The 26,611-nt window shown below is 46.6% G+C and overlaps 1 protein-coding gene across 2 annotated transcripts in view; it reads right to left on the bottom strand.

Annotated features, from left to right (window-relative positions):
- Positions 1-26,611, bottom strand: part of Mcad (Medium-chain acyl-CoA dehydrogenase) — a 192,333-nt gene that overhangs the window by 90,455 nt on the left and 75,267 nt on the right. The window contains exon 5 of one of the 2 annotated variants that reach the window (XM_075677416.1): positions 9,201-9,301. The exons of the other annotated variant lie outside the window; for it this stretch is intronic. Within the exon in view, the coding sequence (XP_075533531.1) occupies positions 9,201-9,301 (101 nt within the window). The remainder of the gene's footprint in view (positions 1-9,200; positions 9,302-26,611) is intronic. 2 annotated transcript variants of the gene reach the window in all.

Genomic DNA, 26,611 nt, shown 5'->3' with positions numbered 1-26,611 from the left:
TTAAAATTTACCGGCTGTAAATGGCCATTTCTTTATTTAGGCCATTAACTCCCAACAATTGCCAGAAATTGTAAAAAACATTAAAAAATGAAGCATGAAGTTCATAACTCTGCAACAAAAGCTATATCAATTTTGAAAACTGTAGCCATTTCAACATCTAGAGTAGATAGAGCTGATATTTATGCACTATTCTCAAATATACCACTATCTTGTGAGTACAGTCAAAGCCACTTATACCAATGCAAGTTTCAACAATATATAGAAACGAGCAGCCACTTCACCGTGAACTTTTCTGTGTGTGTCACGGCGCTTATGGGCAAAGCTCACCACAAGACCGATCGAGTATGCATGCCCGCTGCGCTAGGGCTAAACAGGCAGCGGTCCACCAAGCGTGAGAACAAGAAGCCATGGGAGCAAAGGTCCCACGTAACCAACTTTTTGCGGGCCTAAACCCTTTCAGGGTTGATTTTTTTCACCATAAGCCTAGGTCGATTTCTTTTATTGCAGATTCAAATTCTTCTGAGGGATCTATTACAAAAAAATTTACCATAATTTTTTTAGGGTGACCGTACAGTGAGAAAAAAAATATTTTGCGTTGGTATATATCTACTCTTTATTCATGAATAACAACAATAAAAAAAGGAAATAAGCTTACCAGAATTAAAAATTTGATGCACTGTTATAAGTCAAGGCTTAGAATATGCGCACGCGAGAATATTTCGCAAATCTCAAATGTTCCTGCTCTCACACTAATATTTACGTCCATAGCCTAATCGAACTGCGTAGGTGAGCGCACTCAAGAAAACTATGTGGTTGTGTGCCCGTCAAAAAAGCAAACGTGTAACAAACATCCACTAATCTTCATCTCATCACCAATTGGAGGCAATTAGATATCACGAGTTTCCCCCAAAAAAAGAAAGGGAAAGGAAACGCATGCACGGAGGCATCCTTCCTATGCTCACCCCTGTGAGCACTAAACAAGTGAGAAACAGGTGTCCGCCCTTTGAGCGATAAGTAATGAAATAGGCATCAGTTTTGCGGGCGCAAGAAGCCGAAACTGCCTATGGAACAAAACCCACACTGCCACCCGCCTGCGCATGCACCAATGCACGAGCGGTAGTATATAGACACGCCAGAGCAAACAGCTCTAAAGCAAACCATGCAACGAAAACCGAGAGAGGGAGCCGCAAGAAAAAAATTCCGTGTTCTCACATAGTGGCAGCACATGCCAGGAAAGCAAAAATTAAGAAATTGACGCACTTTTTAAACGTACAGACAGCACCATAAATATATGGCATCGATCATTTTGGACTTGTTCCCGGCGCCGTATATTTACATCATTGACGCTGAAAGGGTTTAGCATCTGCAGCTGCGAGGAAGCGCTCGGCGGAAGAGAGCTCGGGTGGGGCGGGCACCCGGGGCCGCAACACAGGTGGCCAATCAGGGCGCGTCCCCGTGACGTGTGCTCATGCGGCGACTCAACACCAGGAGAGAGAAGCACGGTGTGCGCGGGAAATCAGCTCTAGAATGCTAGCCATGTCTGCCATGTTGCCATTGCGGCAGTGGTTCCTGGAGATCGAGCTAAGCACAACACACGAGCTGGGGGATGAGGCTCAGGAAGGCACCTCGATCCCCGCATTCCCCCTCCTAAAGACTAAGTCCAGCTTGTAAAGGAGACTGACCAGAGCCAAGTTGCAAAGTTGACTCAGCTGAAGAGGGCTAAGCCAAAGGGGCAAAGTCCAAGAGGGTGTGGTCGTCTTCATCAGTACCAGGTCAGGGAGAAGGTGCCATAGCAGTAAGAAGAGGTGAAGATGTCACTTCTCTTTATGTAAAGCCAGGGGCCTGCCTTGGTCACAAAAGTACCGCACACCAGGCAGGGCCCACTTGCAGGAGGAAGGGTTGGCAGTCAAGGAAAAGTCAGGGGATGGGGGAGCAGCACTATGGGTCAGCCAGCTACACTTCAGGTCCGCCGACAGGAGCTGCCAGGAACGCACGAGGCGTGGTGGCCATTTTGGCGCAGCAGCCACCATGAAGGTCAGTGGACTCCCCAGACTGCAGACCGGGATGACTGGCAGCCAGATTAGCAGCAGCAGCCGGAGTGACCATCCTCGGCAAGGGGCCAGCCTAGGGTGGATCAGCCACAGTGAGTGGCAGCCTAGGCAGCAGGAGGCAAGGTTGACACGAGTTCATGGCCCCCAAGGCAGGAGTCAGCCACAGCGGCAGGACCACCGACAGCAGTCTTCGTGGTCAGCAAGACTGGCAGCAAAGTGGAACCAGGTGCAGGGAGAAGACTGGACAATGCAGGGGAAAGGACAGGAAAGCGCCCCAGCACAGCCGGCTTGCCAAAGAAGATGCCCACCCGGCTGATTGCCAGAGAAAGGGCATTGGCCAGGCTAAGGCTTGGGCAACACATAAGAGGGTGTACAGGCCGAAAGGGCCTGCCCCCATTTCAATGCGCGCCCTTGCACCATAGTATGTGTTTCTCCATTCACGGGCACGGTAGGGAATAAAGTCTGGCTAGCAGCTGGTGAAAGGCTGCCTAGGAGCGTTTCCGCAGATTTTACCGGTGGCGTGGCCTGGGGCCAGCCATGTCATGGTTTGCCAATGGTGCTTGACCACCTCCCCATCTCCGCAGTCACTGCTCCTGGCAACGAAAGGTTTCAAGTCCGAAACGCGAAGCACCGACTAGTCTGCCTTGGGAGTAAGTCACCTTGTATATGCCAGAGAGGACATTTTGGTCTCCATTTGGTACGGGCCGAACCATCTGACCGACAGGGAGGCAAAGATCCCTTTGGCAGCATCAGTCAAGACTTGGTTGCGTCTGAGGATGAGATCGCCGACACCGTAGTACACATCCCAATGTGACCGGTAGTATTGGGTCTTCTGTCCAGCTTGTGCTTGAGCCTGATTGGAACAGGCTGCACCCCACAGTTGCACCACGTAGCCAGAAAGGCCGGCTTTTGTGGCATATGCCCTCCTGCTTAGAATGCAGTCCATGTGGTTTGGCAGCTCTTTCCATAAGCTGAGGAAAGCGGGTGTGCCCCAGTCGAATGGTTCACCATGAACCGCCTATGTCATTACAACAGGCGTCCCAATCCCTGTGTTGCTGGGCAAATTTGAGCTTCCGGTTAATCCGCTCTGTCCATTATCAGCTCCACCGGAAAGCCGAAGCGATTAAAGAGCTCAGTCAGCTTGTTCCAGATTATGCATGCCATTAGCTTAGGAAGGGGAAAAAGACCCATTTCGTGAAGTGACCTGTGACAGCCAGGAGAAAAACTTAGCCTTGCCAGCTTCTGGGAAAGGGTCCCATAATGTCACAGGCCGCGACTTGCCAAAGTAGCTGGCTGTCGATTGGCTGCATGAGCCTGTAGGGTTTGCCTGCACGAAGTTTCACACATTGGCACATGTGGCACGAGCGAGCATAGCGCAGAGCGTCACGCTTCATGCTTGGCCAGGCAGCAGAGTCACACAACTTTTGGAAAGTCTTAAGGCCACTCGCATGTCCGGCCAACTGCGACTAGTGCAAATAGCTGAGGGTGGCTTTCCTTAGGCTGCAAGGTATCACCACCTTGACAGACTCCTCGGGAGCCTCCTCAGATGGAATATAGTGCACAGGAATGCCATCAGCATCAATCTCAGAGTAGTGGGTTCGTGCCCCACATTGGGCACCAGTTATGTGGAGATCTTTCTGCATGACGCTTACCCTACGAGCACAGAGCAAGAAACATTTAGGAGTGGAAACTCCACTGTTTGCGGCGACCAGAAAAAGTCACATGCCCGCGGAGCCGTTATCGTGCTGGCGGCGCCTGGCGGCCTGGAAAGAAATTACCGCCGTTGAGAGCGCGCCGAAGCCGCCTGCCCGGGCGCTGCATTTTTTTTTTTTTTCGCTGCGGCTTCTACGACGCGCCGTATGGCGCCGCCACTGTATACGGTCCCGTCGGCGCATACAACAATTGTGACCTTATCTGGTCACTCGCGCTGATGGGAGTTTCACCTCCTAAATGTCTTACTCCATGCCTACGAGCGACGATCAGGAAAGGGCACGATGCTCCTCCACTCTGCAATGCACAAAGGTGCTACAGCAGAGTTCATCTACTCTCTGGCATGGCGCAGAGCAGGCTCTGGAGTCATATCTCCAACAAAAACAAGTTTATGAACCCAAGATACACCACAGTGCAACAGTACTGACACTTTCAGGCATAGGCTGATCGAGTATGCGTGCCCGCTGCCCTAGGGCTAACCTGGTAACAGTCTACCAAGTGCGAAAACGAGAAGTCACGGGAGCAAAGGTCTCACGTAACCAACTCGTAATGCGCCTGTGAGCCTCTACCGCGGCATTGAAGTGGTCAGCGGAAAAGAGCTTGGGTGGAGGGGGCGCTTGGGGGCCGCCACTCGAAAGGCCAATCAGGGCACATTCTGGTGACGTATTCTCGCATGCTGAACGGAAACTTGGAGGGAGGAACAGGGTCTGCATGGGAAATTAGCTTCGGCAGGCTAGCCGTGTCCGCCATGTTGCCATTGCTGCAGCGGTCCTCGGAGATCACGCTGAGCACAACGCACAAGCTGGGGATGAGGCGCAGGAAGGCACCTCAATCCCCACAGCGCCAGAAGAAAAAAAGTACAAAAATCTTCAAAAAAAAAAAAGCAAGTCGCTGCACTTGCCTGTGTTCCGTGCACGCCCTCCACGGGGGTGAGATGTGGCACAGGTGGATGCAGGAGCTAGCTCTTTGCCAAGATTGCGTATTCCTTTCGGCGCTTCATTATTATAGCCAATAACGCGGCATGGGAACAGCATAGTCGGTGGTTAATTTTACTATATAACACACTTAAAAGTTCACACTGCCGTGGCTGCTCATTGTTGTATCCGAGTATCATTAAAAAGCTACAAATGGGTTTGACTGCACTTGTTTCTGTCCAATTAAAATGTTTTGTCATTTGCCCCCTCTATGTTGCAACCCGGTATAACAATTATCAGTTATAGTAATGGCAAATGGTTATGGCAAATGGTTATAGCAAATGGCATTTCAATAGTGGTATAAGCGACTTTTGCAGGATTTGCATGTGAACTATCAAACAGTTGATAGTTTGCGCTCAGGTGTCATGTGTTGTTGTTGTTCTCGGTTTGTCCTGTCCCTTCGTCGCTGTGCACAACAGTGTTAATTATGGTTCACACAAGCAGTAAGTTCATCTGCTCTAGACAATATACAGGATTGTAACACTATTTTTTGTGCAGAGTTATGGCACCGTAAATGTGTATATGTTATGGCATTTACTGACTTCAGTCAATCTTTGTAAACATTTTCGAGGTCTTGTCTCGAAATTCAGCTTCCAACAGTCAGTAGAATTCAGCTCGTTCAAATGCAGCAAATTTTGCGCATTACCTATATCAATTCGTAATCAAACTAAGGGCTCCCTGAAGAAGGCATTTCAATGTTTCACATGTATTTGAATAGAAAAATTGCAGCTGGCCCTGCACTGATGCTTGCTCTTCAATATGCTGGTGAACCTGAACACATCTCCCTGCACAGCAGGCACATGCAATGAATGCGCCCTGTACAAGATGTGCAGAGTACATTCACTTTACCCCTGCAGTAAGTGCATCAAAGGAGTCATGCAGTAGGCAGACCGGACGTAGCCACACCTCACTCGAGACTTAAAAATAATGCAATCTATCATCATATGCACCTTTCTTTAAAACAATAAAATTAGACAAAGCTTTTATGAGAAAGCTTTCCTTCAGCAATACTGCCTGTCCCTAAATCACTCTCTTTGACACAACAAGATTGCTCTGGGTTTGCCACATGCTGCAGTGCAGGCCACTTCCATCAATTTAACTTCAATTAATTAAAGTTTTCCTTTCTTTTAACTAGATCCCCAAAGAAGGCTATGCGTTTTTTATGTGGGGGGAAATTCCTTGTTTGCAGATGGAACTGTTCACTGTCAAATAATTCACACTAAGGCAGATTTGCGGCAATTGGCTATAAGCTTTCATCAAGTGCTGACCACAATCGAACAACCATGAAAAACATTTACAAACTGCAACAAGTGCAGCCTCAGCAAGAGTATCGACTTTAATACTCATCTGCCATAAGCAAGCCAGCTCCAGATAACCTCAAAGCAAAGGAACAAGAGAACAAGCACCAGCCACTGACATTACAAATCCTGCCCGCTACTCAGCACAGCTGGGTCTATGACCCATTGATGTCAAAATATCAAGAATTGACTGTTTTGAATGACACACGTTCAGATCAGCAATAAAAAGGAATTTCTTTTTTAAGAAATTACTTAACCTGGAAGAAATATGGGGGAACTCTCGGTTATGCTTGACCAACCAATCAGTATTTCACAATAGCACCCTTTTCAGTCAGTGGTAAAGCACTGTCGTACCTCTTGCGTATAAAACCCACCAGAAAGCACACAATTGAGCCGGCTTTTGCACACATCACAATGAGCATTCATAAGTGAGAAATGATAACCTGCCAGCCAACAGTACATGTGTTTGAACTGTTACAAATTGTAGAGACAGACTGCCCATTATGCTACAAACAAAAACTGAAGCTTTAGCATCAGCAATATTTAGCGAATCACGCCAAGTTTTATGCTCTGCTTGGTTGCAGCAAAATCTCAATGACACAAGTCTCACTGGTTCATGCAGAAATTAGTATACTGAAGCGGCAAATATGTATACATGCAAATTTATTTGGAGCTGAAGAAGTCCCTTGTTTATGGACCCTGCATAGCCACTTAGTGTTTTTACAAGTTCTCGCGCTGCGTCAAACTGTGCATGTGTTTGTATTGAACCCATGGTGCCTGTGGTTCCACGTAGCAATGCTTGGCACAAGTGGCATTCACAGCATATCATGGGGACAGACGGCGAGGTCAAACAAGACGTGGAACCACCAGGGTGGCTGGATAATAAGACAAAGGTGCCCCCGAGTTGCAGTGCAGTGAGGTCATGTAAAGCACCAGAGAAGGGAATGACTGGGCCACATTTCAGAGCTTCTCTGCCTGCCTGCCAAGGTGGCCAAAACCACCAAGTGTGTCATGAATTCATGCCAATGCAACAGATGTGACAATCACAGTTTGTGCAGATGCATTATCTATGATAACGGTGGAGTGCTTACAACACTGGATATTTTGCACATCACACACAATGCAGTACAGCTAGAGAATTATTCAAATGTGTGCCCCAGTGAAAATTGTACCATTGAAATTCTGCAACATACGCTGGCATTCTCAGTTTCTTTTTCTTCCCCTGCACAAATACAGCTCCTTAAAGGGACACTAAAGTGAAAAATGATTTCTTCTGCGTCAGTAAATTACCGTTCTACAACACCAAAAACACCACTCGTACAACGATAAGACGTTTGGTAAGCCAGAAAAAGCGCAAGAACGAAATAAGGGTGGCGATGCCTACTTAAGTTCCCGCACCTGGGGGCTGTGACGTCTTGGATTTTGATGGCATCTTGTAGGGCCTACTAATTATATATATCAGTACAGATTGACTACATTGTGTTCTAAAGGAACCAAATATTAAACATGGCAAGTTTCGGGAACCTTTATTCAGCCAACGCGGCCCAAATGCGAAAACATACTTTAGAATCCCTGTCGTCACGCTGACGTGCCGGCGCTGGGGTTTCAGCGCGAAATTCAAATACTGATACTTGAACCTTCATTTTCTCATCTAATAATCAAACTATTTTTTTTTAAATGATTGCCTGCGGGGTTCTCAAACGATGCTTCATTAGTCTAAACTGATTTATTGTTTGGCTTTAGTGTCCCTTTAAGTTTCTAGCAAAATGCCAGATCTTTCAAGGCCTGCCATGATAGCACACTCTTGCCTGTCAGCCAAGAGGGTTGTGTGCAAAAAGGACATAACTATGCCAGTGCTCCAAGCCCACAAACAGTGCTACCAGTTGCCACCCAGTGGGCAAGCAACCAGCTTTAGCACCACAACCACTGTAAAAGCTCTGCCCAAGGCACCAATCCAAAAAGCATGCAGCAATGGTCCAAGCCATTCAAAAAGCTATCCTTGCCATTAGTATGCACAAGGCGCCCCCTTCTTGTATTACACACCTTGTACTAGTTAGCCATGTGACAGTTGTGTTGCTCACCAAACCACAGCCCAAACAACAAGTTCAGGAAAAAATTGAAACTGCAAGCCACCATAATGCAAAGCCTTGACACAACCTAGAACTTTCCCTGTCCATATGGATTTCACAGCTTACAATGGATTGCTACTTGTTAGAGTTCTATTTCAGTTAAAAATGAAGAAATGTACTCTCTGAAACATCAAAGAAATTTAGCTGGCTTATGCTACAGCAATTTTTTTAACTTGGCTAAGAAGCAAATTCTGAACACTATGTGCTGTTAAATATGCATATCATTCCGCTGCTGAGCAAACAAACTTGTTCAACGAAGCACTTATCCTTTGTGGAGACATACTGAAAAACACAGCATCACACAATGCTATAATATGCAATGAGTAGTGCTCAGCCAATGCCTGTGCCCCATTAACATTAAAATATAAACATTAACTACTGGACAGCTCGTTTCATCCCCTCACTGGTTGGTAGCTTCCATTAACCACTATGCATAGTGCATGTCCCACGAAATACTGATGCCTTTTTCTGAAACATTCTCGGCAAGTTCGAAGCCTCATTTGCAGAGAAACACTGCAGCAAAACAGATACTTCACTCAAATCTCTCTTTCATGAATAAGTAAAATAAATTTGATCGCACACAAGAACAATCTCAAGGGCAGATTATTGGCTTAGTGGACACAAGTTCAACTTCCTTACTGGAAATATTTTCCTCCCTCCCGACGCGAAATGCAATAACTATTTCTTTTCATTATATGAAGCTCTAAAAATCATATTATATATATATATGTACTATGCTTCCTTCTTAAACAATGGTATATCCGTAGGCATTTGATAAAAGGTGACTGGACACAATTCAGAAGAAGAAACACAAATTAACATCACATCTGAGAAGGCGTACAGATGTACCTGTTCGTGGCCTTTATAACATGTGATGTACTGTGAGCAGCATTTTGCAAACCGCATCCCCTTGTAAGCCTAAGCCAAAGCTCCCGATATGTTGTGAGCAATGCAATGCCTTTCAACTCCACCTGTGGCAAGGTGCTGAAAGGGTGGTGCAATAATAGCATTGAAGGCTCATAAAGCAAGGGAGCCTACCCCAAGCTCTGTACCCGTCAAAGCGAGACAGATCCCCGAGCAGGCGTACGAAAGCTCCTCGATGCAGAGGCACGTGTCAAAGCTCTTCAAGTCGGGTCCACCTGAGGAAGGAAGCAGACTTGAGAATAACCTGGCACACACAAGATATAATATTTATTAATGGCAGAAAGGTGGAGAGGTCGGCCTGAGTGAAGTGCCTCTAGTCTCATACTCCATGCTGGGGAAGGGACGTGGTGAATATGGTGAGGGCAGCACAACATACATGTTTCATACCGTTTGCAGGTAAAGATGCCACTTATCTTTCTCAAGATGTACAGAAACATAAAAAGGCGCATAAAGAGTCAACTCACACTTGTACTGCAACATTTTTGTCAGAATGCTAGCTCAATAATGTGAGTAGCTGCAAGCTTGCCTGCATCACTCCAGCATATAGATGCTACTCAGAGCGACTGTGATGAGACTGGCATTACGAGAGATCACAGTGCAAAGTTGGATAGCTTCAACAATAATTTTGGGGCCAACATGGCTGAGCTGTATATCCGAATCTGAAAATTGCATAGAGTTCGCCAAATGTTGCCATATCACAACCAGCGTGAAGCTGGTAGAGAATTCTGTTCGTGTTAACGCCCAGGTGGTCATGACTAGAGCCCAGATGTTCAGGCACCATAAAATGCTGCTTAGGCACCTATAACTGTCACTTCAAGGGCAACTCCAGCAATTTGCCATGTCCACTGACCTTCATAAAATTTTGACTATTCACTCTGATTATCTGTGCCAAACGATATCACTGCAAGTCATTTAGGTTTCCTGAAAATTAATTTTAAAGATTGGTTGCATGTTCCCAACGCATGCCCACGAATGCACGACTTCTTACTGGCTGCCCTGTGTTCGTGACGTCAGATTCTACACTGCCACCTCGCCCAGAAACGCCGAAGCTGGTTCCTTTTTCAACGAGACGATGGCCACAGCACAATGCATTGAGCTTAAAGCAGGTATACTGCTGCACGTGGCAGTGGGTCAAAAGAAAACAGGGATCATTCAGTGCTCATATCATCGCTGAAATCACCGCTGTCTAGTTCATAAGAGTTGGGACATTTTCTGGATATCTCAACATTTTCTAGTTTCGTGTTGCACCTTTTTTCACTAAGCACTGGTTTGCATGCTGCAAAGGAACGCTTAACACAACCAAAGCTATAGGCACATATTTGTTCTTTGTAACATTCAATGATACAACACCCTCAGGAATTCCAGAATGTATACCAGTCAGAACTTCCTACAGTTCTTTCAGTGCCAAAAACTCTGGATTTTTGTCCGACAGAGACTGAAGGTTCCAACTAGCTCTATCAACCGCAGGTCTATTGGGGATCCCGGCAAACCTTACCTGAGTGTCCAAAATGAGCACTATATTCTGTGTAAGAGTGGTGCCTGAGCGTTCAAGTTTCTTGAAGATGTTCGGTAAAAACGTAAAGTGAGCGCACAAGTTCACCAAGCCACCTTTATGTGTACCTGCATAGCACAGTTTGAGCCCTTTCAACAGCAGTTTTCTGGTATGCTGCAAAGTCTTTACACCAGTGATGTGTTTGTGCTACTAGTTGCCTACTAGTTGCCTTCAACCAAGTTCCCTAGCAAGTAATAACATTTTAAGCAAAATAAGGCTAGGTCAAAACATGGAAGAAGGCATTTCTAAGCTCTGAAAATCCAATATAGGCATCAACATCAAAATAGGCATTTATAGGCACAATAGAAGTGCCATTAAAATGTTTCTAGAGCCACAGTTTGTGCTTTATGTTAACACACATGATAGGGATGTAAGGAAAAAAATGTGCATCATGCCTAAAATTCCGGTCTCTGGTAATGACAAGCCAGACGGTGTTGGAATCAGAAGGAGAAGGCAGCCGCTCTTTGCTGATGACCAGCGGATAGAAAGGCGATGCTCGCCTGCCTTTCCATCGCTGTATGCATTCTGGTATGCAGTGTTTCTCACATGGTATGCAAGTAAATGTATTGACTGTATTGCAAGAATATACTGTCGCACCTAATGCAGCACATCTTTATAAAGCATTTGTAATCCTTTATTCTTATGATACTTTGTTCATGTAAACTCAAAAGCCTTCTCTCTGGTGCCAAAATAACGACTGCACCTACGCTATTTGTATATAGGCCAAATGAACGTCACAGCAGATTGTTTTGGCACCTCTCATTCCTCAGTCACACGTGATGAATGCAGTTGTAAGTGCCCAAGTGGCATGAATTTTAGAGCAATGTCACCTCTGCAGCTTTAGCCAGTAGTGTGTCACTCCTGTGCATGTAGAGCAGTGTGAATTCCCAAAATATACCAAGGCTAAAATAATACAACTGAAGCATGCATTTCCTATAATATTGTTACGGTAGCAAAAGAAGACAAGGTCGTCGACGTTGAAGACGACGAAGTGGCAACAGCCTCTTGGGATCCTCGGCTGCTATCTATATTCACCCTGTAAATACACTGCGTAAATAGTTTTATATCTGTGACATTTTGGTCTATGTGCGGGGTATGCGCCTTCGCCACGGAGCTCCACAGCGGACGTCTTACCCAGCCTGCGACCATGCTTCCAGTAGAAGGCGCCGCATCTGCAGCAGCAATGCCAACTACACATACCCAGTACGTTGCTCTACCTCAGCCGCAAGACCCCGTTAAGTTCAACGGCCTCGATGGTGTTGACGTGGAAGAATGGTTGAGGATGTATGAGCGCGTCAGCAAGGTGAGCAGGTGGGATCTGACCATAATGCTGGCCAATGTCGTGTTCTACCTTGACGGAACACCGCGAACATGGTTTTACACACACGAGGAAGGGCTAACCTGCTGGGACTTGTTCAAATAAAAGCTGTCCGACGTTTTGGCAATCCTACCGGTCGACAACTACCGCCAAGCAACAACACGCCACGCATTCCCAAACTGCTAGTCGTATGTCTCCTACATCCAGGACGCCCTAGCCCTCTGTCATAAAATCGACACGTCCATGCCAGAGGCGGACAAGGTTGGACACATTATCAAAGGCATTGCGGACAACGCATTCAACCTTCTGGTCTTCAGAAACTTATCGACTGTCGTCGCCATCATGAAGGAATGCCGCCGTTTCGAGCAGGCAAAGAGTCGCCGTATATACAATCATTTTACATGGCTTCTAAATACTGCAGCGACCTCTTCCTGTACGAACTCCACCGACCAACCTAGCTCGCCACCATCAAGCGAAAAAGTGACCCGAATTGTACGCCGCGGAACTCGAAGCAGCGTTTCCTGCCTCGCCTCAACAGACGCCTTGGAACAACCCTACTGAGACGATATCGCTGATCCAGTCCGTTGTTCGCCAGGAAATCGCTAATATGGGTCTTCCCAGCGCCTGCTCTTTGAGTCGCCCTGACACCCGCCCTGCTCCTATGGCTCGGTCCTATCGTAGTCCACCTCACAGTGTCCGTTATCCCTACACTAACAGTAATCTCTTGGACTGGCGTACACCCAATGACAGGCCGATCTGTTTCTGCTGCAGCCGAATCGGTCATGTTTCCCATCACTGCCAGAGCCGTTGGCCGTCCCCTCCTTGAAACACCTTCAGAAATTCAAGTTTGCCCCAAAGTTCCTCACCCCATCGCTTCTACGACGCTTCCAACGCCACTACCTCGACTCGGCACTACGCTCGCTCGCCGTCGCTACAACGTCGCCAGCCACGTACGCCCCAACTTCACCGCTCGCCGTCGCCGACCTACCCAGAACCGTCCCAGCAGGAAAACTAGGCAATGCGGCACCTCGAGGTGGTGCTGCATTGTCAGATTCACCGCAAAACCCTCCTTTGACGCTATTTACAAGACATAACCTTCTTGACGTTCAAGTTGATGGTACACCCGTCACAGCTCTCATAGATACTGGAGCACACATATTGATTATGACCAGCCGCCTACGCCGCCATTTAAAGAAAATTGTTACACCTGCCGTTACTCGGTTCGTACGAATCGCTGATGGTAGCACGGTGACCGTGGTCAGAATGTACACTGCATGTGTGAGCATTTCCGGCCGCCATACTGTTGTCCTTTTCACCATGCTTGACTAATGCCCCCATGACCTCATCCTAGGCCTAGACTTCCTCTCCGCCCATTCAGCACTCATCGATTGTTCCTCAAGTACTGTGCGTCTTGACCTGCCCTTACTGGACGTTCCTCCAACACCACAGGAAATTCGACTGTGACCTACTGATTTTGTTCACGTTCCACTACAGGTCTTGACATACATCAAAATGTCGCCTTCTACGTCACTTCCCGATGGTGATTACATCTCCGCTCCCATAACTGCCATCGTTCTCACTCACAGTGTTACTGTTCTGCATACAATACTGAGAGTCACAGACAATCGCATGTACCTCCCTGTGGTGAATTTCGGGCTCGCAAAGCAAATTCTGCCTAAAGATATCAGCCTGGCTACAATCACTGCCTTAGAAGCTAGTTGCGTTGAGACTTTTGCCGTTGACTCTTCCTGTGAGACTTTCCGGTCTGCCGAATGTACTGACGACCATTAGGAAACTGATCGCCCCGAATCTCACTCCTGCGGAGACTGAACAGCTGTGCAGTCTATTACTTTCCTACAAGGATATATTCGATTTGAACAACCGACCTTAGGCCAGACGTTACTTGTCAAACATCATATACATACAGGCAATAATCCACCCATCCATCAGCGACCCTACCGAGTTTCAGCTTCAGAGCGTCACGTCATCAAAACGGAAGTAGACAAGATGCTAGCGAAAGACATCATAGAGCCATCGTCAAGTCCCTGGGCATCCCCTGTCATGCTGGTCAAAAAGAAGGATGGCTCATAGAGATTCTGCGTTGATTACCGCCACCTCAACCGCATCACGAAGAAGGACGTCTACCCACTACTTCGTATCGATGACGACCTCGACTGCCTATACGAGGCACAGTATTTTTCGTCCATCGACCTACTGTCTGGATATTGGCAAATCGCTGTCTATGATCTAGATCGTGAAAAGACTGCCTTTATAACGCCTGATGGTCCTTACTACTTCAAAGTTATGCCTTTTGGGCTATGAAACGCTCCGGCTACCTTTGAGCGTATGATGAACTCATTACTTCAAGGATTCAAGTGGTCGACTTGTCTCTGCTACCTAGATGATGTTATTGTGTTCTTGCCCTCATTCAGCACACACATTCAGCGCCTTTCAGCTGTACTTGCCGTCTTTCGCAAGGCCGGTCTACAGCTCAACTCCAAGAAATGTAGCTTCGCCCATCATGAGATTACTGTTCTTGGACATGTCGTCAATGCGACTGGCATCCGACCGGACCCAGAGAAAATTCGCGTCGTGAAAGAGTTCCCTGTTCCACGGTCCGCAAAAGACGTCCGAAGTTTCGTGGGCCTTTGCTCTTACTTCCTCCGCTTTGTTAAAAATTTTGCCACCATCGCACGCCCTCTCACGGGCACGGCGGACGCGGACTGGCAATGACGCTAACCAGGACTCTGTTCTGCGTTCTGCAGGCTAGTCCTTACAGTAGTTCTTTACGGACTGATTGTCGTGGCATTTTTGTCCTGCCGTGCCCACAGAAGTGTTTAGACCTTGCCTATGAATGTCTTCTTGTGTGCAAGTTGCTTCTCTGTGGGGACATTGAATCAAACCCAGGTCCCACGCAGAAGGAATTGTTTGAAGAGTTGCTTCAGGGTCAAACTGCTATCCGTAATGATATTTAAGAAATGAAAGTCCAACTGTCTAACATAGAAACATTGATAAATAACATTCAACAGACGTACACTCAATTTGACAAAAGGTTATCTGAATCTTCTCCGACGGAAGGGGATCAGGTTCAAACTTCTCTAAAGTCTATAGAAAATGTTATTGGCTTCCAGTCAAAGAAACTAACTGATCTCGAAGACAGAAATAGGCAGTCAAACGTAATTATTCATGGCGTTTCTGACTGTGACAGCGAAACGGAAGCGGCCCTCAAAGAAAAAGTTGTCACCGAGGTAATGAGGGATAAGCTGCAAGGACAGTGCAAATCAATCGGCCGCATTCACAGGCTCAGCCGACAAGGCGGCAAACGACCGGTCATCATCTATCTGCAAGATTTTAACGAAAAGAAACTTATCTTTGAAAACTGCAGCAAGCTCAAAAATTCAGGCATGTCTGTGCAAAACGATTAGTCGCAAGCAACGCTAAAGAAACGGAAGCTTCTGTGGGAAAGCACGAAAGATGAGAAACTGCAGGGTAAAAAAGTACGCCTACTTCATGATAAACTTAGGGTCAATAAAGATTTGTTCTTTTGGGATGAGACAAAAAACATGTGCGTCAAGATAAACAATCAACGCTCTCAGCAGCCCGAGCCTTGACGCCTTTCCAAAGAATGCGACAAGCACTTGCGCATAATCACCCTAAATGCTCGTAGTGTAGTAAACAAAACGGAACCCCTTGAAGTTTCTTTACTAGAACATGACCCACATATTGCCATCATAACCGAGACGTGGCTGCGAACTGAAATAGCCGACGAGGATGTCTCCCCTAATTGTTACCAAGTTTTCGTAGGGATCGGCCCTTCAGGGGAGGTGGCGTTGCAGTTCTAATTAAAGACCACGTACAGGCTGTTCTCTTGGGGGAAATTCCCGGCCTTGAATGTTTGTGCATAAAGATCTCATGCTGGGGCCATACCTTCATTCTGTTTGCCATTTACAGACCTCCTGATGTATCAGCTGATTATCTGTTAAAACTGGAACAGCACATGTCTTGGCTCCAGAGAAGCAAATTGCTACTTATTGGTGACCTAAACCTGGCAGGTGTGAATATGGAGCGTTTCGAATCCCTTCCTCAAAACAGCAATAATTTAAACAGTGTACTTAACATAATGTTAACACATGACCTAATTCAAATAGTTCAGGAACCGACACATGTGCAAGGAACTAGCAAATCTGTACTGGATTTGGTATTTTTGCCAAGAGGATTACCTGAGTACACTGTTGAAGTTGTCGAAGGCATATGTGACCACCTGCTTGTCAGTGTTCACTTACTCATTGTCGCTTGTAGTCTATCTAATAACACTGTGAAACATTGTTCTTTCAAAGATTACTCACGTGCAGATGATGCATCCACTATAGAACATTTGGAAACATGCCTTATCGATTTTAATGATACTGATTTGAACACACTTTGGCGCCAATTTAAAGATATGTGCCACTATTGTATAGATAAGTTTGTGCCGAGCAAACTTAAATTTGTTCGTAGACAAATGCTGTGGATGACGCGTGAAATAATTCACTTAAAGCGAAACATAAAAAGGTTAAAGAAACAGCGCCTGCATTTAGGTCATTAAAAGGATTTAAAAGAAGGTCTTGCATGTGCAGTACACTCCTCGAAAGAACATTATTTTAATACAGTGCTGCCAAATTTCATTGTAGAGGAACCAAAAAAGTTTTGGAATTATATAAGTGAAAAAAAGAAACCAGTGTCGCAAATTGTGGTTGATGGTTCTGTGGTTACCGATCACGGGGATATTGCGCACCACTTCAATGACTACTTTCACAGCGTGTTTTCTAAATGTGGTGCTTGTCCATCCAATGACGCAGTGTTTCACCCCTGTGATGTAAATTTTATTTATACCCTGGCATAGTTTCTATATTACTAAATTTAAAAACTAAATCATAATGTGGTCCCGACAACCTTCTTAACGTGTTTCTGAAGAGATATGCGGAATCAGTTACAAAATTTCTAGTAATTTTATTTCGTATTTCATTACTTCATGGACAATTACCGAGCGACTGGAAGATAGCCAGGGTTGTGCCAATACAGAAAGGTGACCGCACATTATTACAAAATTATCACCCAATATCACTTACATCATCATGTTGTAAACTAATCAAACATATTATTGCCAACCAGATTAATGAATTTTTAGATGCGCACGCAATCCTCTCTAATTTCCAGCACGGGTTTAGAAAAGGATACTCAACAATTACACAACTAGTGACAGTAAGACATTCACTCGCTTCATGTATCGATAAGAACGGGCAGATTGACACAATATTTCTTGACTTCAGTAAAGCTTTCGATAGAGTTCCCCATGACAAACTAATTTTAAAGCTCAGACACGTTGGTCTCCCAGAAATTTTAATCACATGGATATCAAACTATTTAACCAATCGCTACCAATTTGTAGCAGTTAATGAGCAGCAATCAGGTTACCTTCCGGTCGGCTCTGGCGTGCCCTAAGGAAGTGTGCTTGGGCCATTATTGTTTTTATTATATATTAATGACATTACTGCTGAACTTGATCCGAATGTCCAAATCAGGTTGTTTGTGGATGATTGTGTGCTTTTTCAAGAAATAACTTCAATTAACGACCAAATCCATCTTAACTCCTCTCTTGCTAAGATTTTTTAAGGGTGTGAAACGTGGGACATGAAACTTAAGACTGATAAGACCGTCTTTCTTCACTTCTCTCGCAAAAAAGCTCCGCTTTCTTTTAACTACAGGCTAGGTTCGTCACCTTTGCTAGAAGAGACTAAATATAAGTATTTGGGTGTCACACTTACTAATACTTTATCATGGAATTTACATATAGATAACATCTGTTCTTCCGCATTCCGTAAACTGTACTTTTTAAGACATAAGCTTAGAAATTCTCCCCCTAGTGTAAAATTACTTGCTTACAATTCACTAATTAGACCTAAACTTGAACATGCATACATTGTCTGGGGCCCATTTAATAAACACAGTATCACCCGCCTAGAAAAGGTACAGAGAAAAGCTCTAAGGTTTATTTACTCTAAATTTTCCCCGTATGACTCACCCTCTGAATTAATGCAGATTAACGGTATCCAACGTCTTGAACAACGAAGAAAAAATTTACATTTGCAATTTCTTTTCTTGCTTTGGAATCAAGATCTAGCTATTAAACCTTTTCCATATCTGTCGCTTTCAACGTCAAGGCATACACACCACCATCATCCTAATTCCCTGACGCCGTATTTTGCGCGAACAGATTTATTCAAGTTTTCATTTTTCCCATGCACTGTAACCGACTGGAATGATTCTTTATTGCCTTTCGCCACACTTTGATGTTTTTCTTTAACTTTGTTATTATTGCTTACTGTTTTGTTGCCATTTAACCCACCCTGCTTGGACCTGTACAAGGTTTGCAGTATTGAATAAAGAAAGATCTCCTAAAGAAAAGTGTGCCGTTTTCATGGGGATCCTCTCAGGCCACTGCCTTTTCGCGCCTTACCACAATGCTCGCCACCCCACCGATTCTAGGACACTTCGATACTTCAGCCCCTACAGAGGTGCGCACCAATGCCAGTGACTACGGAATCTGTGCCGTCTTGGCGAAAGTTCAACACGGCCATGAACGTGTCCTTGCGTACGCTAGCCGTCTTTTGTCACCTGCGGAGCGGAACGATTCTATTACAGAGCGCGAATGTTTGGCAGTTGTCTGGGCAGTGGCGAAATTCCGCCCCTATTTATACGGCAGGCCTTTTTCCATTGTAACAGATCACCACGCTCTCTGTTGGCTTTCGTCTTTAGAAGATCCCACTGGGAGGCTTGGACGATGGGCTTTGCGGCTACAAGAGTATTCCTATTCAGTGGTGTATAGGTCTGGTCGCCTACACAAGGACGCCGACTGCTAGTCCCGTTACCCTGTACACACGCCAGGCAACGCCGACGTGGACGCCTCTGCAAGTGTTCTTTCCATTTCCCAGCTTTTGGGCATGGCCAACGAGCAACGCCATGATGCTACTTTGAGGACCCTCATTGACCGCATGGAATCTGTTCCTACTGATCCATCGTTACAGTGGTTCGTTATCAACGACGGCATATTGTATCGATGCAGTTTTCATCCGGACAGTCCTCCCCTTCTCCTAGTCGTCCCTCAACACCTATGCTCAACCGTGCTTCAGGAGCTTCATGACGCCCTAACTGCCGGACACCTTGGGTTTGCTCGCACTTACGACCGCATGCGCCACCGCTTCTACTGGCCCGGCCTTGCACGTTCCGTACGGCGCTATGTAGCCGCTTGCAAGCCCTGTCAACTTCGCAAAAAGTCAGCAACGCTTCCTGCCGGGTACTTACAGTCGATCGACATTTCACCTGAGCCGTTCTTTCGCGTGGGTTTGGATCTCCTTGGCCCTTTCCCAGAGTCCAGCTCTGGCAACAGGTGGATCGCTGTCGCTACTGATTACGCAACGCGCTATGCCATCACTCGGGCACTTCCCACGAGCTGCGCAACCGACGTCGCAGATTTCCTTCTCCGGGATATCATTTTAGTACATGGCGCCCCGCGACAGCTCCTTAATGACCGCAGCCGCACTTTCCTCTCCCAAGTCATTGCCGATATCCTACGCTCATGTTCTACCAAGCACAAACTGGCTGTCTCCTATCATCCCCAGACCAACGGCCTTAGTGAGCGACTTAATCGGACCATTACTGAAATGTTATCAAAGTATGTTCCACCCGACCACAAGGACTGGGATGTGGCCCTCCCTTATGCCACAATCGCCTATAATTCATCACGCCACGATACTGCTGGGTATTCCCCCTTTTACTTACTCTTCAGTCATGACCCTGTATTACCATTGGACACTTCACTCCCCTTGACACAGGATTCGAGGACCGAGTATGCCCGCAATGCCATTGCCCATGCTGACTATGCCCGCCAGCTTGCCCGTAATCGTCTGTTGGCATTGCAGGAATCTCAACGGCATGCTTACAATTGCCGCCATTGTGACACCTATTTTTCACCAGCCTCTCTCGTGCTACTTTGGTCCCTTTGCCACCGAGTGGGGCTCTCCGAGAAACTCCTTCTGTGCGACAAAGGTCCTTACTATGTTCTACGTCACGTGACCATTGTCACTTACGAGGTAATCCCCGAGACCTCCGTCATGCCACCCGGTTCCACATCACCTGACGTCATACATGTCTCTCGGCTTAAGCCTTCCTATGCTTTCACCGACGGCCCCCTCTGAAGCACCGGGACGGTGCTTTTTCTACTGGGGGTCGTGTTACGGTGGCAAAAGAAGACAAGGTTGTCGACATTGAAGACGACGAAGTCGCAACAGCCTCTCGGGATCCTCGGCTGCCATCTATATTCACGCTGTAAATGCACTGTGTAAATAGTTTTACACCTGTGACAATATCAAGACAGATAAATCATGTACATTCATAAACATACGGCAACTAGCATTCAGTCAATCAAATCTAACCTATGCCAAGTGAATGCACGGTATAACTAAGAATAATGGAAAGATGAATCTGTGTAGAATTACTTTTATGTGCCTTTTGTTCTGTGATGTACTGTGCAATAATCCGTCCTCCATTTTAACCTTCCCATTAACCTATGGAGGTAGCGTAGGAGGTAGGCTACCTCCTTAACCTAGGAGGTAGTCACTGTGGCCACAGTTTATTTAGTCTGGCCAGCCATGGTGCTGCGGGATCTTGGGAGCGGCGTGGCTGCTCAGGTCGAGCGCACTAGCGCCTCTCGGGCTACATGCACGTGAGCCCTCTTCTTCTTCACCGGCTCTGGAGGCGATAGTCGCGTCGCTACAGGGCCTAGTGTGAAGCGCGATTGAAATGTATTCAAAAGGCGTACGTATAGAAGGAGATATTGCAAGCCTGTATATATGAGTGACAATTTGTAGCATCCGTTAAAAAGTAGTGGTGGCTGTGGTGGTGGCCCTGGTGGTCGTGGCTGAGAGTGTCTCAAAACAGAGCACCTTGTCTTGTGTGTTGAGGACATCGCCTTGCATTGTTGATGTCTGTAAGCCCAGTGCAGTGCAACTCGGCAAGCAGCAGAGTTGAGGTGTATTGGCCGGTTTTTGGCGCATGCCAAGAGTTCAGGCCGCCGAGGGGAACAACGTTCAAGACGGTGCCATCGAACAATGGCAGTGGCAGAGAACTGCAAGTGTGCATTGTTGCACTTGCTGACCCATGCTGCGTCACCATTTCAGGTGCGGGTAAGGTTGTGCGGGCCAGCGTATTGTGACGACCAGCAAGACCTTGGTCTTGAGATGGCGTGGTTAGTCTGGCCACTGCTCGTTTGGTGCGTAATTTACCAGAGCTTTCATCAGAGGGGTACAGAAAGCAGATGCTGTCGTACCCGGCAGAACCAGCAGCGTAGGTTATGAACGAGGCTCAGCAACGGTGATGCCGTAGTGCCAAATCATGACCTGCCACAGGTTCTCATAGATGCCCGGGCCTGGTAGAAGTCGGAGCTCCGAAAGAAGACCACCTGGTAGCTCAGGACTTCTGTGGAGATAGTGCAAGTGTTGGTCGCTCACATAGTTGACATAGAAGCGATTCTCGAGCTGAAGAAACCAGATGGCATAGCTGCTCCTGCATCAGTCGAGTAGGTCATGCATCCACGGAAGGTACAAGCAGAGAACATCACAAGGCTCGCCTGCTCCTGCTTGCAGCCAAATCTCAAATGCCAATAGCATCAGGGTTGCGGTGGTCACTGAAAGCATCGCAAAGGTTGTGCTTGTGGCATTGCCGTGCCTGCCAAAGTGAAATTTAGGCCTAGTGGAGCCTGTGGGAGAGCCTCTGAATCGGTGATGAGTGAGGTGCCCCCGAAAGAAAAGCAGATAGCTTGCGGGAACATCCAAGGAAGGAGGGCGGTGGGCCGTAGAGTAGCCAAGAGTGCTTGCGTTTGGCCATTTTCATTTAAACATGTTCATGAAACAGCATGATCACCAACACAATGCTTGTGAAGGCATGCACAATTATTTTTACATTTAAAATGCGCGAATCTCCGTCCCACAAGAACTGCACTCAATGCATTTCCCAAGTGCAAGTATGCCATAATGCAGGATGAAATGCATAATAGGCAATCTGAAGTCACTGCGCCTAACCAGTCACAGGCATCTCCATTGTCTGGGGTGGCCTGACCATCATACTGGGCAGCAGTACAGATGATGGGCAGGTGGCAGTAAACCAGGGGTGACTCCACTCACTCTGCACACACTCAATGCACTCGACAAGCCCTAAAGTAGTGCAAGGGAGAAGAATTCTACATGTACATCGCTCACATAGGACTATGTTTAATTCGGCCAGCCAAACTTTGGGCGGCTATTCAGATGCTAAGTTCATGCGACCAAAGCTCGCTTTCTTGAGTCAAACGAGTAATTTCAATTCATACAAGGTTAACTAAAATGAGGAAAGCAAAGTGTGACACCTCAATGCCATGGTCCAACAGGTTGTGTCCCTCCGTGTGCTATAGGCAGCTCCGAAAATCCGTAGGCCTAATGAGTCGCTACCCTGACAACAACTGGCATCCAAAACAACACCCAAAATGGGCACAAAACAGGCAGCTGCGAGGACCCGTCCGATTAGTCAGGTGCTCTTACCCCCCCTCAGTGCACACAGCATCCGAGCAGACGGTGGCCACCGTGCCAGACTGTGTCGAAGTGCCCTGTGCTAGGCCACAATGCCAGACAGCCCATAGCAGTACCTGTAGCCCACGGCCACCCAGCTCCCAGAGTCGGAGAAATAGATTGTGCTATGTACACAAGAAACTCAAATCACCCACGAGGCCTCCATACTCCCTCACTTCAGGCTTGCCAATGCTGTGTGAGTGCTATGCCTTGCTCTCCCAGGATGCAGACCATATGGCTCTCGTACTGACAAGAGCTTTGGAAAAGGCTTAGCATGTCGACAAGTTCAAACACGCCCCTGCAGCCATGGCCTCACTCTAAAGAAAGCATGCCGCCAACTCTAGCAATCAAAATCCACGCTAGGTCTATGCTTCAATCGGTTCAAACAAAGGTTGTCTCGAACAAAGCAAAACTGTCAATACTATTGTACAATGCCCCAAGAGCTCCCTATTGGGCAGCTAGATGTGGGATCTCAAACGTGCTCTTGGGACGGTGTGCAAACACTCACAAGGCCAAACAATCACAAGTGCATTTAATGCAAACAATCACAAGGGCATTTATTGCACCTTTCATACACCAACACCAGCTAACTGAATCCAAACCAATTGATCATGCTGATGGGCACGAACGAATCGAGAAAGTCCAACTCACAGCGACAGGATATGCTGGACACCAATGCTTAATCATTCACATGTACAGTCACATGAAGAGTGTCACATTCAAACGATAGAGTTTGTCCATCCTGGTGCCCCGGTGCCCCGCTTTATAATAAAACCTTTCTCAGGAGGGTCCCACGAAGCTTGTCGGCACGGGCACAAGACGTTCAAGCAGCTAGCTAACCCCTCAAGCCAAAGAGAAAGACACTACAGTAAAACCTCGTTAAACTGTACTCGCTTAAACAGTACTTTCGTTTTAAAAGTAGTAAAGTCAAATCCCCGACTCAGCGGCCATTGAACATAATGTGTTTTGTATCCGCATAAACCGTACCAACTTATTGCGTACGCATCGGTTAAAACATAGCGTTTCAACTTTTCATCGCGCAAACACGGCGGTGCGTCGTTTCCATCAGGCGGACCGGTAGAACAACAAGCCTCAGAGATCAGAACAACAGCCTCCAAGCGCCCTGTGCGTTTGCGCGTGAAGCCACATCAACATCAGCATCATTTCGACGCCGTGCCAGAGAGGATTATGGCGTCGTGCAAGCGAAGACTCGTGTCATTCCCAAGCTCGGATAAAAAATACGCCGGGTGCTCAGCATAGAAAAAAAATTAGACATCGTCCATGTTATCGAACGTGACATGAAGAAGTCGGCGCTGGCACGCAACAAGGATCTGCTGTTGACTAAGGTGCATGGCATTTGGAATGCGAAGAAGTTGCTTGGCAGCGCTGCTGCGACCACGAAGACATGTCAGCTACGAGGTTTGACTTTTCGCCATCGTTGCCTCTGTTGTTGCCGAAGTGTCGCCTAGCGACAGTGATAAAGACGACACGGAAAGCGACAGCACGGGCAATTCAGGCCCGACAGTGGCAGAAGCTTTGCGTTACGTCAGCCTAATGAATGCAATCATCGCGACGAGAACAGGGGCGCGATAATGTAACTCTATTCCAAACGAAAAGTATTCCAAACTCCGGCACCCAGCAATGAAAATGCGCCCCCGGGACTTCTGCAGCACTACTGCGCGCGTGCACGGAGAATACGTAACGTCAACGAGGAATCTGCCATGCGAGTGTTCGCTGAGAAGAGGGGGCTGGCTGAAAAGCTGGCACGCAGCTTCAGTAAGTTTGAGGCCGCTGTCGTCGTGCTAGGCCGCCGCGGCATCAAACGAAAATAACACTTTTGTCGCGCGAAGTGAATAAATACCGCATGTTTTTTTCCCCTTTCATCGCACTCTCTCTGAGTTCCGTTTTCGACAAGTAAGTGGGCGATCTCATGCTATTTTGGTTAAACAGTACTACTGTTTAGTACATAGTTTTTCCGAGCTCCAACCAACTACGGTTTAAAAAGGTTTCACTGTACACCCTTTTTAGCTCGAGTAACCCCGCCATTAGATGGTGTTAGCAGTGCAACACTTGCGCCATCTGTCGTACTATTCTGCAACCACACCAACCACAGGTGGCACTTAGCTACCTGGTGAAGACGCATTGCAGGAGATGCAGGAGCCACGCAGGAAAAACAACATAAGGGGACATCAGAGAGTGAAGCGTCCCCACGCTAGATAACATGCTCGATGTCGAGGACACAGGTGACCCATTGGAGTGTTGCAATGTATACTCGGCAGACGAACATCGAGTTTCGTGTTCTTTTTTCATACCTAATAGACCATATATGGCATAGTGATGTCAAGTTTGTTTTGCAATAATGGTTGAGATTTGAATAAATAAACACTCCAAACATTGTCCACAACGTTTTTCGCAAGATATGTCTGCAATGTCAAACACAAGAAGAACGGCAGTTTTAGATTTAGTTTTTGTTAGTCCCTGCCTTTTAGATAATGGTTTCCAATGCGAAGTTACAGATGGTATTTCAGACCACAAGGCAGTTCTTGTATCCATTTCCATTCTGGTTCGTAACAATCTTTTTGTTTATTCTACTTTCCCTGATTTTTCACATACTAATGACACGTCGACAATTGACTCTTGTTACCAACAGACCCTGATAATTCAACAAAAACTGTCCATTTTATCCAAAGTTCGTAATATCTGAAACACCTCACTTCCGAAACTTCGGTCGCAATGTCTAACAACGTTATTGCAAAGAGTGAGTGATGAACATCCAAAGTAAAAAACAAACAAAGAAGTTGCAGTTTCACCCAAAAGGCGAAGCATTGATTGCGATAGCAAATTAATAGACAGCTATGCGAAGTAAGGATGGTAGTTTTATCTGGCTGGATAACTGCAGAAAGTCGCCGTCAGGACGTTGGAGTGAGGAAGCGTGGCAGCAGCAGCAAGTGAATCGACCTTCGTGCTGTCTCTTGCTTCAACACGGACTAAACGTTGAAAGCGCAGCGCATACGAAGCTACCGGCACTGGTGCGCTTCGTCCACATTGCAGATCGCTTTGGAGACGAGGCCCACATGGGCACGCACTTTGTCTACATCACACATTGCTATCAAGATACGGTGCCCGCGCGGGCGAGCACCCTGTCCACGTCGCAGGTCGCTTTCAAGATACAGCAGCCACGCAGCCGCGCTGTAAGCAGCAGCCACTGGAGTAGAGCCTCCCCTCTCCCTTGCCTCTCCCGGTGCCTCACGTGCGAAATAAGACAGTGCATTTCCGCCCCGCCTTCCTCTCTTGCACACGTGATATGGAGCCATGATTGTCGGCTGACCCTTGCAAGCCAGTTGTCAGCCGTGTCGACACAGCAAAAATATGTTTTATACGCCTGATCTTGGGAAAAAAAATGCCGCTAATTTCGTCCGCCATAGCTAATAGTCCGTTGTAATGCGGTCCGTTAAAAGCTAACTTCGTTGCATTAATAAAATAGGAAGGACAAACTAAGGTTGAAATATGATCTGTTATATCTGAAAGTCTGTTGTATACGGGTCTGTTGTAACGAGCGTAGACTGCATCATTGATTTTTTATGTGATTCTTTTGATGATTTCAAATGTTTCAGCGAATTCAATGATGTGAATTTTTTGGTGGCTTCTTTTGAAAAGATTGTGGCAAGCTGCATCTAGTGCTTTGTCCCTCTGAAAACAAAGACAAAACAATCCTCATCATCTCTGGATTTCGTGTGACGTATTTCCCCTGTCATGGGGCATTCCTAAGTTAAGGCATTTATAACAGGAAGGTGACCCCCTTAAAATAGCGAAATTTCATGTAGCTAAGGAGGAACTTCGCCTCAAAATTAATTCATCAAAAGACTTGTACTTCAGAGTTACATTACAAGATCTAATGAAAAGCAACTGTAGAAAATTTTGGGCTTCAATTTTACGCAGCTCAGCCACCACAAATACTGTTGTTTATTTCAATAATGACCCTTTTCAGTGACCCATTAATTATCGCCACCGCATTCAA

The sequence above is a fragment of the Dermacentor variabilis genome, unplaced genomic scaffold (genome assembly GCF_050947875.1).
Source record: "Dermacentor variabilis isolate Ectoservices unplaced genomic scaffold, ASM5094787v1 scaffold_13, whole genome shotgun sequence".
Classification (NCBI taxonomy): Eukaryota; Metazoa; Arthropoda; class Arachnida; order Ixodida; family Ixodidae; genus Dermacentor; species Dermacentor variabilis.
Note: the sequence above shows the minus strand (reverse complement) of the source record. Positions and strands in the feature narration are given on the sequence as shown.